At 41.2% G+C, this 18,686-nt stretch overlaps 1 protein-coding gene across 2 annotated transcripts; it reads right to left on the bottom strand.

Annotated features, from left to right (window-relative positions):
- Positions 1 to 241: 241 nt before the first annotated feature.
- rasal3 (RAS protein activator like 3) lies at positions 242 to 18,002 on the bottom strand. 2 transcript variants are annotated; one of them, XM_036571507.1, is made up of 17 exons: positions 16,747 to 18,002; positions 16,053 to 16,192; positions 14,413 to 14,497; positions 10,004 to 10,065; positions 9,833 to 9,894; positions 9,227 to 9,452; positions 8,481 to 9,134; positions 8,237 to 8,381; positions 7,041 to 7,185; positions 6,014 to 6,250; positions 5,654 to 5,855; positions 3,700 to 3,791; positions 3,275 to 3,548; positions 3,094 to 3,189; positions 1,941 to 2,131; positions 750 to 834; positions 242 to 591 (listed from the first exon to the last, which is right to left on the bottom strand). In XM_036571507.1, exons 1-17 carry the CDS (start codon positions 17,273 to 17,275, stop codon positions 502 to 504), a joined length of 3,315 nt encoding a protein of 1,104 aa, XP_036427400.1. In that variant the 5' UTR covers positions 17,276 to 18,002; the 3' UTR covers positions 242 to 501. The 2 variants fall into 2 exon arrangements, with proteins under 2 accessions (XP_036427400.1, XP_036427401.1); XM_036571508.1 differs by lacking the exons at positions 14,413 to 14,497; positions 16,053 to 16,192; positions 16,747 to 18,002 and adding an exon at positions 12,165 to 12,404.
- Positions 18,003 to 18,686: the final 684 nt, after the last annotated feature.

Raw genomic sequence — 18,686 nt, 5'->3', positions numbered from 1 at the left:
CAATAGCAGAACCCTTTTTGGTGCTAGATAGAACCAGATACAGCACATTCTCCATTTCACCATGTAAAGAACCCCTTTAATCAATCATCTGAGTGTTCATGATTTTATATAGAACCATTGACAAATAATTTTTTAAGTGTGCAGCTACAGTTTACTATGCCCTATAACACCCTTTGCAGTAGTAAAATGTAGAATTAATGGTTCTCCATCAGCACAGAATGTTTAATTTAAATGAACTCAGTCTAGTTCAGACCTTCATTTATTCATCGTTTATTTGTAACTGCACTTTTCATACAGAGAATTCATACAAATGGTGTTTTAACCGCACTGGTATTTCAGACAAAATAGTAAGCAGTAATGAGCTGCGTATTCATCTCTTTTAACACTGCAGTAGACTTTGGCTGCTTATAGAAGTATTTGCATTAAACATAAAGATTTATGAGTACAAAGCCGCTATATTACATCATACAAAACCAGACACAGTGTTTCTCCTGTCTTGCATTAGGTGGTGATGTAAGATGCTCTCAAGCCGTCGTTATGGGCCACGTTCAGCTTCTGCATGTCGTTCAGCAGGCCAGCAAACTGCTCCTCCTGAAACATGACAACACGTGAACATCACTTCCTGAACGGCTCATAGTTCACCAGCTGCTTATTAGAGTCTGTGCAAATGCTGCAGTTGTTACATTCTGATGCCAATAAGAAGCAATTTCAGCCTCTATTGGAATTAAAGTGCTGATAGATGCACTTACCAAAACATTCATCCGCTCTGCAGCAGCCAGAGCTATACTGAGCTTCCTCTCGTCTTCCTCTCGCTCCTCTTCTATCACCCCCAGCCTGCAGAGAGACCAGCACAGCTTCAGTTCCTCCATCACTCACTTATTTACATCACAATCATGCAGCAAAATACAGAACAGGCTAGAAATAAGAAATAGATTTGCTGATCGTTTGCTGTTCTTGCATCTAATTGTCTAATAACTATAAAAGCTTACAGCACACCATGCTTAGGTCTAATTTGTAAGAGTCCTACCTTTAGGTGAGTGTGTGCAGTTTGTGATTTTCATGTTGTTTTTTCAGAAGCATTGAACCTGTAATCTTCACCACAGCCTGCTGTACTGGCTAACTAAGTCAGCAGTAGAAAAAGTGAGGAACTGTGAAAGCCCCGCTGAGTTCACATCACCAGTAAATAGCCAAGCAAGGTAACGCTGTGTTTACAGTGAAAAGCATCAGGCCTCAACCACCAACATCTTCAAGTTTGTTCTTTAATGTGTTCTTGAGAAAGGTTCTAAGAAAAGTCTACATCAGATTCATGATTCATGAAGAACTGTTCTCACCTTTGTGCTCTTAAATACGTGTAGATTCCGTTCTTACCACAAATCCCATATAAGAAACCATTGGTAAATGTCAGAACCTTCGTCAAAACTGCATAAGTGGTCTTAAAGAAGAAATTTCTTCTTAAGAACAGTTGGTGAATGAGGCCCAGTGTTCTGTGACGGTACGTGATCAATGGTGTGTAAACGTAAATTATTGCTCATCTCAGAAGAGCTTTAGCAGTCGCTCTTTATTTGTTTAAGCTTTGGAAAAGGCACGAAGATGAAAGATCTCAGCAGCTTTGGGTCTTTCTTGAATTATAAAACTGAAAGACTGATTATGTTTTGTAATGTTTTCATTGAAATCTGATGTTCTATCTTTTGAGAAATCAGAATTTTGCATATTCCTGAGCCCCCTCTGCCCCCTGGAGTTATATCCCGGGTAACAGCATAGTTATGTTCCTTAGCTTAAAGGATCCTGTAAGTGGGATGCTGCCACAGGACAGATTCCTTCTTTACAGGCTCAGAGCTGCCGCCTCTCTACTCGTCATTTCACCTGCATTAAATAATTAGCAGCTCAGTGGTTCCAAACCTGCGCTTGTGCTCATGTCTGCCCATCCTGATATTCTTTACCTGAAAGTGGCGCTGGCAAGCTGCTCTTCACGCATTGCTAGAAGATTCCGGAGCTCCTGCACTTCGGCCTGAAGCTGTGTGTTCTGGTCGTGGCTCTGGCTGATGAAGTCCTCCAGACGCTTCGCCAGTTCCAGCTCACGCTCTGCCACCTGCTCCACCCCCTGCCTCAGCTCAGAGAGCTCCTGCACATGCTGAGGAACCACAACATCTCTGTTAGAACTGTGTTTCATCACAGAGCTTCCTTAGATACTGTCATTTAGAGAACTAGGAGGAATAGTCAGATCCCCACCTTTTAGTCCTCAGTTAAGATCTATGAAGTAAAGATTTTTCACAAATTCATATTGCAGAAGCAAATCTGATCTTAATTTAGGAGCTTTATCTTATATTACAGCATCTTATGTTCAGCTAGGAAATCTTAATCTACTCAATCAACGTCAATACTACATGAGACTGTCATGTCTGTTTCCTAGCAACCGACCATACACACACAGCTGAAATGTGAACACGTCATCAAAATAATGTTAAAAATATAAGTTACAGCTGCTGTTAATGATGTAAAAAGGGCAAACAAAACTTAAGTGTGATAAACTGTAAGTTGTGAATACTGTGAGAGCGCCCCCTGCTGTTTATCAGAGCATCGCTGCTTCCCAGTTTCAGTCTCCATTTCCCAAATGCTTTAGCTGAGTGCACTAACATTATTCCTCAACAGACACACGTTCTGCTCTCTCTCCTCATTATTTACCACCATCACTGTAATATTTTATCATCAACATTAACACACAAAGGTAATAAGAGGGACGGTGGAGGTCGAGTCTGCAGCGTCTGAGATTTTTAAAACAAAAAAAGAAAAGAAAAACCTCTCACAGTGAAACAGCGTTTTACAGTAGCGTCATTATGCTAGTAGTTAACTACTAGCTGCTTAAAAATGATAGGAGTGGATGCTTAAACAGACGTTAGGACACTGTAGGGGTTTATCCTAAAGTTAGGACAGTATTTAGGAGATTTAGTCTAGTAAGGATGTTTGTGTAATACTGTTTTCTTATCTGGAGTTAATAATAAATTTATGAAGTTAGGAACTGTTATTCTGTAATAGCTACTGTCCTAAATCAGAGTTGAGTGTTTGTGTAATACAGCTTCAGGTGATTGAACGTACCCTGTCCAGCAGGCTCATCTCCTCCTGTTCCGTTTTTGTCTGATGTGGTTCAATAACCCATGGAACCGGAGCAGGTGGACCTTTAACACGAGCATTCTGTAAGCAGAGACAGTCACTGTTACCTCCTGCTGCACAGATCAAAAACACAGAACAGCGACGCTGGACGACTCGAGTGACTCACGTCTGGTAATGAGATGTCCATGGGTGGACCAGCGTCCTCTTCAGACTCTGGTTTGTTCTTTTGCAGTTGTTCGCTGCTGGTCTGTCTCTTCAGAGGTTGAAAATGCTTCCGTGTTGGAACACTCTGTGTCCTCGTCACCTGCTTCCTCTGCCGGTCTCTGCTGTGGCTCGGTTTGGAGTCAGTCGGAAGGTGCTGCAGGGATTTGTTCAGCGGGCTGTACTTGGCCAGGTCTCGTGGGGGGACGTATGTGGGCTTCGGCTGCCCAGGACTGAAACTTTGGTACAAATCCATTTTAATTGTGGTGAGAAAATTGCAAATAGAACAAAATCATGCTAAACACAGTCGCCTGTTTGTATCAGGGATTGACTGACTGCTGATTACAAACAAACATTAGCATGTCAGTGTTTGTGTAGCTGTTTGCTGACCTGCTGCAGGTGATCCGTGGAGCATCTGGGCCGAGATGATCCGTAATCTGGTTCAAGATCGATGGGAGGGGCTGCAGGCTGTCAATTGTATCCTGAAAGAAACAGAAACATATTTAATGTTTAACACTTCAGTGTTTCAGCAATTTAATCTTTAACTGTCTGGGGTTGCCAGTGCATCAAATCCGATGTTTCTCTGTGTTTCTATTAATATCTTTGTGCTGATGCAGCACAGAAATCCAGTTCAAACATTTCCTGAATTTGTAGAGTCGCCCTTTCAATTCTATCTTATCACGAGATCATACGTGACTTGCATCTGGAGTTATGAGGCTATAAAGAGGGGCTGAGATACACGTCATCTGCCTCTCACCGTGTGGAACTGGTGGAATCAGGTGCCCCAGGTGCCCGTCTACATTCTGTGTGAAACTGACCAATGTACACTCAGGAAATCACTAAGGACTGACCCATCACGCTGGAAACCCTTCATTCCTTATTCAGTCCACATCAGAGACACGTGAAATCGCATGCAGAGAGTTTATAGCTGCTGAAGTTGCTGCAGTGGTTTTGGAAAGTAGTGATGAAGATAACAAAACATTTTGATATGAAACATCTGAGTATCATCTTATATGAAGAGCCCTTAAAGGAGAATTTAAAAAGATATGCACAAATCAAGAAAATGACCTCAGACCCCAGAGAGTTAAAGTTCTGCTGAAAATCAAATGAGGCCGTGTAGTAATGTGGTTTTGTTTCCTGATGTACTGTTATTTATAAAAATGGACAAAATTCAGGCTTCAAGGAGGCTGCTACAGTTTTGCAATTTCGCATACTTTTGTCCATTTTTACAAGCATGCAGTTAGCAACTGATCGAGCTGTTCTCAGATTATAGAAGTGTGTAATAAAGCTTTGGGCCTGCTGGCAGGCTTATGGCCATTTAAGGGGTTTAATTGATAATTAAGTAAAAATGAAATGCACTCAAACACCCTGGACCCACCACATTTTACTTAATTATCAACTAAACCCCTTAAATGGCCGTAAGCCCGCCAGCAGGCCCAAAGCTTTAATACACACGTCTATAATCTAAGAACAGCTCGGTCAGTTTGCATTGAAGTGCATGTAGTTACTGAATAATAAGCTTCAGTGTGTAATAAACCTGGGATTTTAAGTGGTTAAACATAATTGCTTATTACGTTTTATGGTAACGCTTTCTTTTAGAGCACTTTAAGTTCTAGATATAGAACAGAGCCAGGTAGGGGGAGGTGCAAACTCCAAAGTACTACATAGTTGAACTATATTACTGAAACACCAAACAAGTTCTAGATATGAACTAGGTGTAGGCTACTGTGTAATCAATTTAGGTAAAATAGTGTTAAGTTCCAAGACTATTCTGGAGATCAAGCTGATAAAGGACAGAGTAAAATATCTCATAATGATTTGGAGGAATGAGGTGAATTTCTCTGTAATGTCAATGTTTAGACAGGAACGTAAATTAGAAGCTTCGCAGAGTAGCGAGTCGGTATGGAGTAAAACAACAGTGCAAATACAAAGATTATTTTGTAAAGTAAACAGTTAGAACTCAGTAGAACCACAATAAAAAATCACTGTGGCACAGATTCACATTAGTTTATCTAATAGATTAGTTTAGCTAATAAACAGGCAAACCTGCTGTTTACATACCTCATACTTTTTACCCAACCTAATTACACAGTAGGAGTGAGGAGTGGAGTTTGTACCAGTAAATATCTAGAACCTGTTGGGCATTTCAGTGTAATTTAGTTAAACTGCCTTAGAAATTACAATCATGTTACCCAAAATGATTACTTAGTACTTTTGGGGTTAGTACTTCACACTGACCTGGGTAATGTAAGAGACTGTAAAAGAAAGTGTTACCCATTTTATTTCTTTTCAGCTGATCGTTTAGAACCCAGAACAACAATAATGAACCTGTTAAATGTCTCACCTGCTCCATGGGGGAGATGATATCCACCAGCAGGCCATGAAGAACGGCGAGGCGTAGAGGCAGATCAACATAGCCGTCAAAGCGTGCCATGTCCAGCTCGCTGTCAGGGTTTGATACCCTCTTCAGGAACCCCCTCATGAGCTCCCAGTGCTGCTCCAGGAAGTCGTTCATGAAGAACATGTACTCCTCCTTCTCCCCAAATCTACATGAGAGGCAGGTGGAATTTGAAAGCTCTGCTCATCATCAGCTACCTTCATCAAACTAATCTGTAAAGTTACATTGCAGATACTCAGGAACTCAGCTAACGCACCAAGCGTCTACATTACGTTAGCATACAGAGGAGCTGCACGGTTTACTCACGGGGTGAAGTTGGCGAGGTTCTGTACGACCTTTGCGGTGAGAGTGAGTGTGCGCAGGGTGTTGGGTTCTGGGTATGGCTGGGTGAGTCCGAACAGTGACGGGCTGAGGACGGCTGGGCAGAGGAACCGCAGAAACAGAGACGCAGTGATGAGGCGGTGCCCAATTTCTTCTCGTCTAAGTTCCTCACAGTCCGACACCCAGCTGGAGAAGATTTCATTCAGTTCCACAGGAAACGACCTGCGAACACCAGAGAGAGAGACACAGTGTGGAAAAAGATTACAACCAGTGTGTGAAAAACCCCGGAGGTCCCATGTTTTCTGGCTGCTAACTCACTGGCAGTAAATGTTTGTTTTATCAGTTCTTCTTCTGTAAATGCTCTGTTCTAGTTTGGAAGTTTTCAGATTTACAGATCTGCTGCAGCACATATTTTCTAGGCTATGAAGGACCGACTGGGTGAACCAGTCTGCTACAGCGCCACCCTGAGGCAGAGCAGTGCTGCAGCTCTAGTTACTTAAGAGCACCAAAGAGAGCAGCTGATTGTGGGTGAAGCAGATAAACAATGGGCTTCGCTGAATCTGGATTTGAGCATCTATTTTTCGAACAGCATAACATAACAGTTCAGGGATTGTAATTTAATTTAATTTAATTTATGCAATGTAATTGTAAACACTGTGATTTACATGAATTCACTGAGTACATGTTACTCAACTGAATATCTTTACAGCTACTTAATCCAGCTGTGTGGAACCGCTTGACATATATTTTTTAGGTAAATCCAACATTTCATTTTTTAACAATACATAAAAAATAAGTTAAATTATTTAAGTTAAATTACAAAAGTTAACTTTGCTTGCAAAATTAAGTTGCCTTTATTTGTAAAATGTATTTTTTCCATACATAAAATTAAGTACTTCACACAAAGACTACTCTTTCTTAACCTACATAATAATCTGCAAAGATCTGCCTTAATTTTTTTAAGTGACCCTAAGCTGGTCTAAGCTTTTCAACACAATGTTCTCTCTCCAACCTGTGCATCTCAGTGATCTTCTGCACCACTTCACTGCACGTCTTCTTTAAGTGCTGCTGGTTGACAGGCAAATCGGATGAAGAGCATTTCTGCGGATCTACTTCACAGCTTTCGGATGAAGCGTAGAGTTGAGCAATGATGTCCCCTTTTAAACAGTACAAAAACAAAGCAGATGAGACAATGAGACTGTGGAGAAATGAAGAACAAGATTTGGAAAAACCAGGAGCCAGATTCCTATAAGTGTCTTAGAGAGAAAAATCTTCTTAAATATGTGTTTTTTCTAAACTTTATTCTTAAGAAAAATGTTATGAAAAGCTGTTATTCTTGAAAAAACCTCTTAAAAATTCTCTCATTTTCTTTTCTCAACTCTTTTCTTAGGAATAGTTCTAAGAACAGGTGGTATTCTTGAAAACATTCTGTTCTTAAATGTTCATTAATCGACGAGTTGATCATCTAAACTGATCAAACTCAGAGCTGCTTCTGCTGCTCCTCGTCTCTCGCTTTTTGCCCCACAAATATCATATTTTCTAAAAAAGATTTTTTTCTGTTGGCTGGTTCTTCCACCATCACCTCCCGTTCTTGTTTGCTACAATTTAACTCTGGGTTAGATTTTTTCCTCTGTTTTGTTCCTCTGAGCAATTAAATTGAATAATTTTTCCTCTATTTTGTTCCGCTGAGTGATTAAATTGAAAATCGGAAACACCAATCAATACAAATTCGAAATATATCTTGCAACATTTATATCTGTAAAAATTCAGTCAGCATAAGAAAACAATGAAAATTTTAAGAAAACAATTAAGATTTTTTTTTAAAGACTTGCATTTAAGAACATTGGGCCTTATTCTCCAATGTCATCTTTCTTAGTTTGTTCTTAAACGTGTTCTTGAGAAAAGTCATAAGAAAAAGTCTATGTCAGATTCATGACGTGTTCTTAAAGCGCAGAACTGTTCTCACCTTTGTGCTCTTGAGTGTGTGTAGATTCTGTTCTTGCTTAACAACGGATCCCAAAATAAAAAAACTTTATTCATTTCAAAAGAAGAAATTTCTTCTTAAGAACGATTGGAGAATAAGACCCATTCTAATGAACGTTCTAATGAAGTTAAGTCTTAAGAACCTCCGCAAGTTTATTCTTTCGAAAGCTTTCGTGAATCCGGCCCCAGATTATTAGAAGGTTGCTGATCTAGAACATTCCTCACCGAGAGTATCAATCAGATACTTCTGCCCAACCAGCTTCATGTATTCATCAATTGCTTTTGTGGCCAGAGTGTTCTCTCTGAATATTAGAGCCTCATTCTCCCCCAAACGCTGGACTTCAGCACTGCCCAGGTGAATCAAGAACTCCTGCGGGTGCAAGAAATTTTGATATTGAAATACTGAAAGATGCAAAAGATGCTCGTCAACTCTTGATTGTGTTGCCATATAGTTGCCAGTTATACTTGCCTTTGCTTTCCCTATACTCTGAAGCACATGTACTAGAGCTCCTGCTAACTCTTCCTTGTCCTTGACGTTCAGAAGGGGTTCCAAGCTGCTGCACATCCCCACATACCCCACAGTTACATACTCTGCAAATTCCTTGTACTTTTCAATCGGCAGCACTAGAAGGTTCTGGAAGCGGGCTTTTACCCGAAGCGAAGCTTGCGATCCTAGTTGGTCTTTCACTCCACCGGTACCAGAAGGCTTGTAGGGAACAAGGGGGTACCATTTCTCTTGGAAAGCCCGTCCTTTTATCTCTGACAAAGACAGCGCCACGCTGCCAAGAGGATGCATGACCGAATCGTCCTTTGAGTGCCGCTTCTTCTTGGGGTCATCATCGCGGAAAAGGTGCAGAGTGACCTGCGATACCGGGGGTAAGTTGTCCAGCTCAAATAGCTCTCCCCAGAAGAGTTGGCACCCACCTTGATTTCCACTCCCTCCAGCACCCCCACTTGTGGTGCCATCGCTCGCTTGGGATGACTTGCCCACAGCACGGCTGCTAGTGCGAGCAAACAGGGTACCATCCAGATGAATCTCACAGTAGTAGCGCCTCTTTGGTGGAATGTCTTTGGCTTCGTAAACCCACAGGCTCAGGGAGTTCTCTGTACGTTCACAGTTGTCCTAGGAGGGAACAATTTATTGACCTCATATTAAAGAAGGCATTCAGAGAACGTTGGACCGCATATCTCAAGAATTCTCAGCTTGTTTGGTACCTTATTTGGTTGCGCAGTTCGCCTCAAGTTCTCGATCCACCTGTCTCTTTCTGCAGCTGAGCTGCACCCAAAGCAGTGGTTGTTCTCAGAGTTTATCACCTCAAAGCAGTATTTCTCCCCAAGAATGGAGCTATGCACTGGCCTGATGACAGTTGTGCGGTCTGCACTTAAATCTAGACTCTCTGCAATGCTCACAGGAATGGACAGGGATTCCCGAGAGCCAGACCTGTGAAAACAGTGAGACATATGGCAGTGGTCACTTTTGAGCATCTAGAGTGTCCAGACTGAGACACATCTGTAAAAATCTGATTCGCATTTCAAACCACCTCCAAATTGGTTTGGATCTGGTTTGCAGAAATTGGACTTCATATATCAAAAATCAACCTGGATATGCTAAAAGTCAGATTTAGGCTGGCGGTTGGAACATAGCCAAAGATTTCTGAAGATGTTACTTATCTGTAGAGGGTGTAGAAGACTGTGATTGGAAAAACTCTGCAGAAACATATATCTCCAGGAGCAGCAGTTGCCCCAAAAGGGCTGTATGATTACAATTAAATGCCGTTCGGTCTGAACGATGCGTCAGGCGCTGATGAAATTATACTTTACCTTCCAGTTTGGCTTAGCTGTTTTTTCTGAGCTCCACCGTTCAGACGACGCTTGATCTTTGCCTAGCAACATGAGACATAAGTGGACAGACTGTTAGAGGAAAGTGCTGAAATATGAAGCTGACCTCATGCTGACAGGGCTGCACTTTGTGATTCATTGTCTGATACTGACCCTGACTCCTCCACTGTGGGCTTTTGAGTTAGGAACAGGTGCCACATGGTCTGGGGTGCATTCTGAAGAACACAGAGCAGCTCAGTATTAGCATTTACAGAGCTAAAATACCCAGCTTAACCATTTACTTATTACTTATTAGCTACATTTGCCTTTAGCACTACAACCACAGAAGGAAGGAGGGGTCTGAATGTTGTCAGTCAGCCAAGATATGTGCAGTGTTGAGTCTGTTGAGTCTGTAGTTGTAGTGCTAAAGGCTAATGTAGCTAACAAGTTATGGAAGCTTATGCCCCACCAATTGGCATAATGCTAACTGCATGCCTAAATCATCACACACCCGCCTCAGGTGTGTTAGTGAAGCTGGCTTCCTTTTTATATTTTCCGTTCCTGCTTAAATGGTGCAGAATGTAAGTGGTGCACCATTTAAGGTGGAACAGGAAATGTAAATGTGGAGCTGCAAATAGGGAGCCAACTTCAGCTTCATGCCTCAAAGTGTGTGGAAGTTTTCATTATTATGCACATGTTCTAAGTTTTCAGTGGGAAGTTCTTTGTTCCCAGAAAGTCCTTCTTAAAGTTAGAATGATGTTCTCTAAAAACATCTTCATGTAACATAATCTGCGGCCCTCAAAACATCCTCTGAACGTTGCAGTTAAAACATGATGTCTTATTTAAAATGTAACCTGTTAGGAACAATATTTGAAATGATAAACATGCTTAAAGCATTCTATGAACATTAGATTAAAAGGTTTTGTTTATAACATTATTAGGTATTGCTAGCCAAAGTTGTGAGAACATTCCCCGTTAGCCGGGAACAGACTTGATTACCCCTATGGAAAAAAATTGTAATATATTTTTGTTTATTTGTAATACATTCCAAACACTAAAATGTATTTCACAATGTATTGCCATATTAACCAAATGTATTTTAAAATACATTTATGTTTAAAATGTATGAGAAAATATTACACATAGACAAAAATGTATTCATCAAATTCATTTGAAAATGTATAAAAAACAGCCCAAATCCTGCCTAATGCACTTCACTGTTTGATACCTTTTGAAATGAATTTGTATTCCAGTATCTTAATTTGAAATATTAGTAAAGGAACCTTTAACATGACAAAAGCGAGTGTTGTAGGTATTGATATTCTGTGAAAATGCAGTTATGATTTGATACCTTGTTTATTTGAAATACATTGTGTGAGAGGAGCTTACTGCGTACGTACATGGTTAATGTAAAGTACAATGCAGATCACAGAAGTCAGTATCGTTTAGTTACATCTGTAATCTTCATGACAACTACAAATAAATACAAACAAATAAATAAACATTTTTGGCCATTTTCATACATTGCAGAAATATATTTGATAAATACATTTGGAATATTTCTTTTTTCATATGGGTGTGTGGTTCCTGACACTGTTATCTGTATATATGGGCTAAAGTACGTTAGCGTGGCTATCAGCATCCTGTAGTGTGAATTGTGTCAGTTTTATAGATAACAGTCTGTCATGCTGAGTGTGTGAGATTGCAGACTGTCTTCCTGTTTGTGTAGTTCTGAGGTGATGCAGGGACGATCAGCTTGTCAGCACTAAACGGCAGATTCGTTTAAACCATCACAGGAAATGCAGTCATTTCAGTCCTTCAGAGCTACATTCACATGATCTTACACATCTGGATGTTAAATATACAATTTAGTTTTATTATTATGTGTACATTTTTACTAGCAATTGTATTTTTTGTGTAATATTGTTTAAGAGCTCTTACAGAAGTGTGTGTGTTGCAATCAGACGAGCATCTGCTAAAAACCAAGAAAGCTCGGTTTCACCATAAGACAGGATGTGGTCTGTAGCTGGAGCACCAACTACATAGTTTCTCTCAACTCTCAACAGCTGCTTACAGCGTCCAGCACATGGGGAAGATTATTCACTTCAAATAGTGCTACAGTGAAAAGTATCTGTTTATTAAGTATGTTATTAAAGAAATATCACAACAGCTTTGAGCTTCATTATTAAACACTGTGAACTATAGTTTCAGGAGAGGAACTAAACAGAACTGTAAACTGGATTATTTATCACCTTGCTGAATTATGATCTCCGGAACAACAGACTGATTTAAGACCTGACAGACCAGACTGACTCACAGAAAAATCTCTGCTTACCAAGCCCCCCACCACAGACAATCCACCGCCTGAAGACCATCTTCACGACCGTAAACAGTGCTCGGTTCTCGCCGTCTAATTCAGACTCATCAGTGCGGTTCTGTGGCTCCGCTGTGTTTTATTAAAGTGAATCTGGTGCTTGTATGAAGCAGAGCAGACAGCGTTCGACTGAGGGGTCTGGAACACCCAGTCACGATGATATTATCTCCCAAAATTTAGAGGAAACAATTTGACAGCCACACGTACGTGCAATCACGTCAGCTATTTCCTCTGTGAATGTAACATCACAGCGTAAGTCACAATTATCTCTCGCTCTAATTACTGAGACTGGAACACGCAGGATCCTCAACAAGCAGATAAAGAAGCTTTTTTCAGGGTTTATGATTCAAACCTGCCTTAGAACGCAACGAGACCTAAATCAGGTTTTAAAGTAACAATGAGAGGCAATGAGAGACAGTGATGTGAGGGCACAAAGTGGAGCAACATAATCATTTTTACACTGAGAAATGTAGTAAACAGTATGTTTGCCAATTTGCCAAGCAACAAAATTAATCAATTTCATGGACATCACTATGTCTGACTGATTATAGGATGATGCTGTTTTTAAATTTCCAGTTTTGAGATGCTGTAAGAGTGGGGATTAAAAGTAAGCGACCCAGTAACTTACCTAAGTGGGGTAACTTGGCCCCCCAGTTTAGGCCCCTCCCCCTCTTATTATCTCTTCTGGACAAAAGAGGGTCTAAATCTAATCTCAACACATTTACTGAGTGTCTGTGTTCTGATTAACTCTGAAATCTGATCTAGATCACTGCATTCCTGAGATTTATTCCCCAAAAAATCTGACCTTATTATTAGTCATTGGATAATAATGCTCTATGCTTTTATATTAAGTTGTACAAGAACAAGTACACTCTTACAAAAGATGGTTCTTCAAGGGTTCATGTTCTGCCTTTTTTCAGGATATATAATTTAAATCTGCTTTGGAAGATAAAGAGACCAAAATCAGGTTTTAAAGTAAGAAGCAATGAGAGGCAGTGATTAGACAGTTAACATACAAAAACAAACCCATTTTATCCACTGACTAACAGTTCTGTCACTGCTTTGGGGAATAAATCTCAGGAATGCAGTGATCTAGATCAGATTTCAGAATTAGTCAGACCACAGACACTCAGTAAACGTGTTGAAATTAGATTCGGACCAGGAGAGATAATAAGGTGGGGAGGGGTCTAACCCAGGGGGCAGAGTTACCCCACTTGGTTAAGTTACTGGATCACTTACTTTCACTGCCCACTCTAACAGCATCTCAAAACTGGCATCATCCTATAATCATTCAGACATTGTGATTTTCATGAAACTGATTATTTTTGTTGCTTGGCAACCACAGTGTACTGTTAACTACATTTCTCATGTGAAAATCATTATGTCGCTTCCTTTTGTGCCCTTAAGTTCAAGAAAAGTACTTCATTTTAGACATCTGGGGAAAGATATCCCCCCAGACATGAGACTAAAGGCCTCCTTTAGCTTACTGAAGAAAAAATATTATTTAGCCGCTGATTATCTGACATCAGCACTAACTTGGTGGTTAATTTGAATGTTGTTGTCTTCTTTAAATTGGTATTGCTGTTATCAGTGACATACTGATACTAATAGTCTAATACTAATAATAATATCATAAAATGAATATACACAACATTGTCATGCAAGTAACGTAATCACAGTAACTATTTAACTTATATAACTTTCAAGTGACATTTCAGTCGTTTTCATTTTATCATCCTGTATCAATGTTTATTAAAATGGAATCTTTGAGACAAAGACTGAAAGAGGCCTCAGTTTGATTATAATATATTTATTTAACATTATCCAAGTTTTTTTAATTAATAGTTGTTTATTAATTTCAATGTATTAAAATATAAATTTTCAAAGACTAGGAATGTTTGACATCTAAATTATACATTCTGTAAAAAATTGATGACAAACTGAAAATAGTGGGTCAAGATGCTATTAAAGATGTTTTTGTGCTCTATAATGTGATCAGAACTGTCTGCTGATCCAGTTTATTTATACTAACTGTGTGCAGGTTTATACATCATCATCATCATCATCATCATCATCATCTTCATCATCATCATCCTGTAGTCCCAAAAACTTTACAACACAGCTCAGCCAATCAGATTTCACAACCACAGTTTTCCAGTTTTGTTTATGTGTGATGTCTTGTTGCCATTAGCAGAGCTAGAACACTCACCCAGGTTGGTGTGGCTCTCGCAGAGGTTTTGCAGGCTGAGGCTGGACAGACAGCTGCTTGCACGGTTCCTCATCCGCATCAGTGGCTGGAGAGTGGGGGAGGTATTCGGGGGGAGGTATTGGTGGGAGGTATCGGGGTAATGGGGAAAGTAAGGGGGTTGGGTTTACAGATACACACAGCAAGTTTTACTCACTGGACAGAAAACTGACCTCAGTCAACTATGATGGTCGTGAAAAATGCCTTTACAAGTTCTACTGATATTCAGTTAAAGCGATAGTTCAGGCAGTAAATCAAACCCCCTCTCAACCAAACACACAATTTATCAAGAATGTAGTACATCAGCCAGGATGTTTGGTATCAGAAGTTTGCTTTAGTTTTAGCACTGAAGCTAAAAAGCTAATGTAGCTAACAAGTGCACACACACACACACACACACACACACACACATTTTCTAAATCACTTATCCTTCTGAGTCATCGGGGGGCTGGAGCCTATCCCAGCGGTCACTGGGTGGAAGGCAGGATACACCCTGGACAGGTCACCAGTCCATCTCAGGGCGTAGCTAACAAGTAATAGAAGCTTATACCCCACGAATTAGCATGGTGCTAACTGCCTGCCTGAAGCCCCGCCCAAATGTAACTGAATATTTACACATAAAATGCAGTTTGTTTAGATCACTGACATCACAATGTTTTTTTTGCACCTGATTGTTTCTGTTTTCATTCACTGAGCAGAACTCTGTCTGAAATATTGCCGGTTGTTTACACGTGTTCATCAGTTAGGGTCGATTTTGGAGATCACGTTTTTGATTTAATTTAGCTTCACTTTTTCATTAAACCCGAGACAACATGTACAGCACTCAGATCTTTGAATGGCGTATCCACTCGACTGCAATGATTCTACAGATCTGTGACGTGATGATCAGTAACCAAAGTCCCTGAACTCCATCGTTCAAATGAAGTGAGAGGCTACAAACTCTGCCTGCCTCATCAGGACCGGGTAGACGTTTCAGAGATGACAGCATCTCTGTGGCAATGTAAGCAAACCCACAGCAGCAAGCAGCAGGCTTTTAGAATTTTAGATAATATCCTCACATTGGTCCTCATTCTGAAACCGTTTTAAGAAGAAATTTCTTCTTATAACCCACTTATGCAGTTTTGACAAAGATTCTGACATTCACCAATGTTTTCATATGTGGGATTTGTTCTTGGGAAAGAACAGAATCTCACACACACTCAAGAGCACAAAGGTGAAAACAGTTCTGCACTTTGAGAACATGTCATGAATCTGACGTGGACTTTTTCTTAGGACCACACTTAAGAAGATCTTGGAGAATGAGGCCTAAAGTTCTTTGACATCTACTCTTATAAAGTACTGTGAACCTCTACAGATCTAGAACTGTCATGTGAGTGTTCTTGAGATTTTTTAATTTTCTAATTTAGATGGATTTTTGAAAATGCTGCGTTTATATAATGCTGTATATTCATAAGCTTCAGTTGTCAAACATGTCTTGTCTAATGTGCTGCACTGGGGGGTAGTGTGGTGTGGGTTGTGTAAATTAGATTTTGGGCTAAACTATCGCTTTAATCAGAATGTAAAAACTGGTGGAATGGGGATCAGTGAGTTATGGGTATTTGTACCTCCTCCTCGCGGGGGATGATGATCTGTCCGTCCTGCAGGACGCAGTAGTTGATGTCCCACACGGGGATGTCCTGCGGGGGGCTCCAGGAGAGCCGGGTGGGCTCGAGGGCCGCTGGCGCTGGCTCCACTGGACTGACATCTGATTTTAGAAAAATAAAAATGCAGCAAAATTCAAACAGAAAGAGGAAAGCTACTACATGATGTTTACATTTATTCTTCCAAAAGCTTTGAACTTCATATCAACATGCAGATCCAATCAGAGTTCTATAGCAGATTCTGCAGGCTTCACTCTGAGACTGTAACTCAGTCTGTGTAAATATCTGAACTCCATGCTAACTTGTTACTCGTGCCTCCTTTGAAGTGAAGCAGAGCGGACGAGATTTTATCAGCTCTGTTTATCTTTTGGACGCTCTGCTGCTGGTTCTGTCTTTCTAACATCCATCAGCTTCCGTTATTCATGGACATTTAGCTCCAGACTCTCCGTCTTTCTGCAGAAACACTTTTTCTCTTTTTGCATCTTTTAAAAAATTAGAGTAAAGAGTGTCCACCACTAGAGGCCACTATTGTACCGCTAAAAATAAGCCTAAAGCTCCCTATCAGGGACTCGGCCGGCTGTGAAACAAAGAAAATGCCCAAGGCTTCTGTAAAAGAGCTCAAAAGTGAGCAGATTTTTAGACTTCATTCGTTTCTTACCTTGCTCTGTGTTGTTGCGTGGCTGCAGTCGAGGCCGTTTGAGTTTCTGTGACACCTGGTGCAGGTATTTCCTGAGTTTTCCTTTCTGAGCCGTCTCTCCAGAAGCCTCGCCGGACGCTGAAGTGGATGGGGAGAGGACGGAGGACAGCAGGGCCCCGGGCGGCTCAGATAAAGCCCTGCGGAACGGATTCTTCCTTGAGCTTGCCGGTTTTTCTGGCTTTGTGGGGCTTTCTCCTCCTTTAGCCGCCGCGCTGTTGGAGGACTTATCTCCAGAATCCTCACTCAGAGCTTTTCTCCAGTTCTGCATTTTGCTCCATTTATTGGCGGCTCCTTTCTCCAGCCTCTCGAAGGTGCCCTGATTGCTGGCCTCACTCTTCGCCCCTGTGTGCCACTTGTATGTGCTCAGTGGATTGTTTCCATCCTCGGGTTGTTCTGCTTCACCCTCAGCTGGGCAGTTCCTCTGAGCTGCTGCTTCCTCTTCGTGTGGTGGAGACGTCTGCTCAATTTCAGGCTCTTTGTTTATGCCCATCTTTTCTTCTCTGGCTTTTTTGGTGGCCTAATGAGTCACTGATGATTTGTGAGATGTAAAGTCTGCAGATATCTCAGGTCTGTCTGAGGAGCAGGTGCATTGACCCCAGTCTCGTTCAGGTGGTCCCTCTTTTCAGACTTTTCAACCTAACCACCTCTTGCTCTGCTTCATAGCCACTTCCTGTTGCACGTTCAAGCTCAATTTTTGCTTAGATCAATGTTAAAGGAAGCCCTGAGTGATACTAGCTGAGATTATCTTCTCTCAGAGTTCTGGGTAACAGTTCTGCTGGAGAGTCTAGTATCTTCTGAGCCTCTACAGTGATGTAGATGATACAAAGCTCTCTGATGCTCCTGATCACCCTCGCTTGGTCAGCACATCCACATCAGTCCTGTGAGCTGAAGTCCAGAATAAAGTCCATAAATCTTTCACAGGTTCAAACAACAGTGCTCCACACTTGCGGTGCAGCGCTCGGCTGGTGGACGACGTGTTTTCTTTCTTTGTTTCTGGGTGTTGTTCACAGGAAGTCTGTCAGGTTGTGGGAGGAAGAGGCAAAGGTTGAGAAGAACGGTGCATGTGTGAGAATAAAAAGTCGTGAGGAGGTTTCCTGGCAGCTATGCTCATGTACACCTACGCTTAGTGGCCATTTTATCAGAAACGTCTACCATAGAGGTGCACTCTGAAGGTTTGTAGCTCATCTGCTGCTGCACAGTTTATCGGCCCCCTCTACCCTGTCCGTCAGTGGAACAGGACCACCACAGAACCACGGCTGACGCTGTTGGGGTGGTGGTCCATTTTCAGCATCGCGGTGACATTAATGTGGTGGTGTGTGTTGCGCTGGTGTGTGTGTTTCAGCAGTGGTTTTTACACAAAAACCAATAAAGTCCATCCTTTAAAATTAAGCTGTGGTGAGTTATTCTAACACTCAGCACATTCTGAACCCTAAACACGTTTAGTCACTAAAGCTGTTATTGTCCACTGTTAACTTTGGGCCCACCGGTGGACCCTGTTCATGTAAGGGGTTAAAGCTAACTCTTGAGAGAAAATGGGACAGAAACTATGAACCTGTTCAGGATAGCAGAGTGGTACTGTATCAGTTGGTATAGCTCCACTGACACCCTCCTCAGACCAGACTGGGGTTCGATTCCCCATCCGGACGAGCCTGTCATGCTATACACACTGTAAAAAGATGGTTGTTTAGTAAAGACAGTTGTTCTATGTAGAATCATGAACACTCAAAGAACCCTTTGCATGATTTAAGTTTCTTTGCATGGTGAAATCGTTCTGATTGAGGGAGAATGTGTTGTATATGGTTCTATATAGCACCACTACTATTGTATACAAGCTTGACCTCAAAACAATAGCAGAACCCTTTTTGGTTGCCATGCAAAGAACCATTTAAGCATGCAGACGG

The sequence above is a fragment of the Colossoma macropomum genome, unplaced genomic scaffold, assembly GCF_904425465.1.
Source record: "Colossoma macropomum unplaced genomic scaffold, Colossoma_macropomum, whole genome shotgun sequence".
NCBI lineage: Eukaryota > Metazoa > Chordata > Actinopteri > Characiformes > Serrasalmidae > Colossoma > Colossoma macropomum.
The sequence above is the reverse complement of the archived record's forward strand: the minus strand, read 5'-3'. Positions and strand labels throughout refer to the sequence as shown.

Bases quoted from the DNA above. Each gene is read 5' to 3' on its own strand.
- rasal3 (XM_036571507.1), bottom strand. From the start codon at position 17,275: ATGGGCATAAACAAAGAGCCTGAAATTGAGCAGACGTCTCCACCACAC. The intron at 16,193-16,746 runs GTAAGAAACGAA...TTCTAAAATCAG, and splicing joins ACGCAACAACACAGAGCAAG to ATGTCAGTCCAGTGGAGCCA. The intron at 9,453-9,832 runs GTAAAGTATAAT...CTGTTTTCACAG, and splicing joins CAGCTAAGCCAAACTGGAAG to GTCTGGCTCTCGGGAATCCC.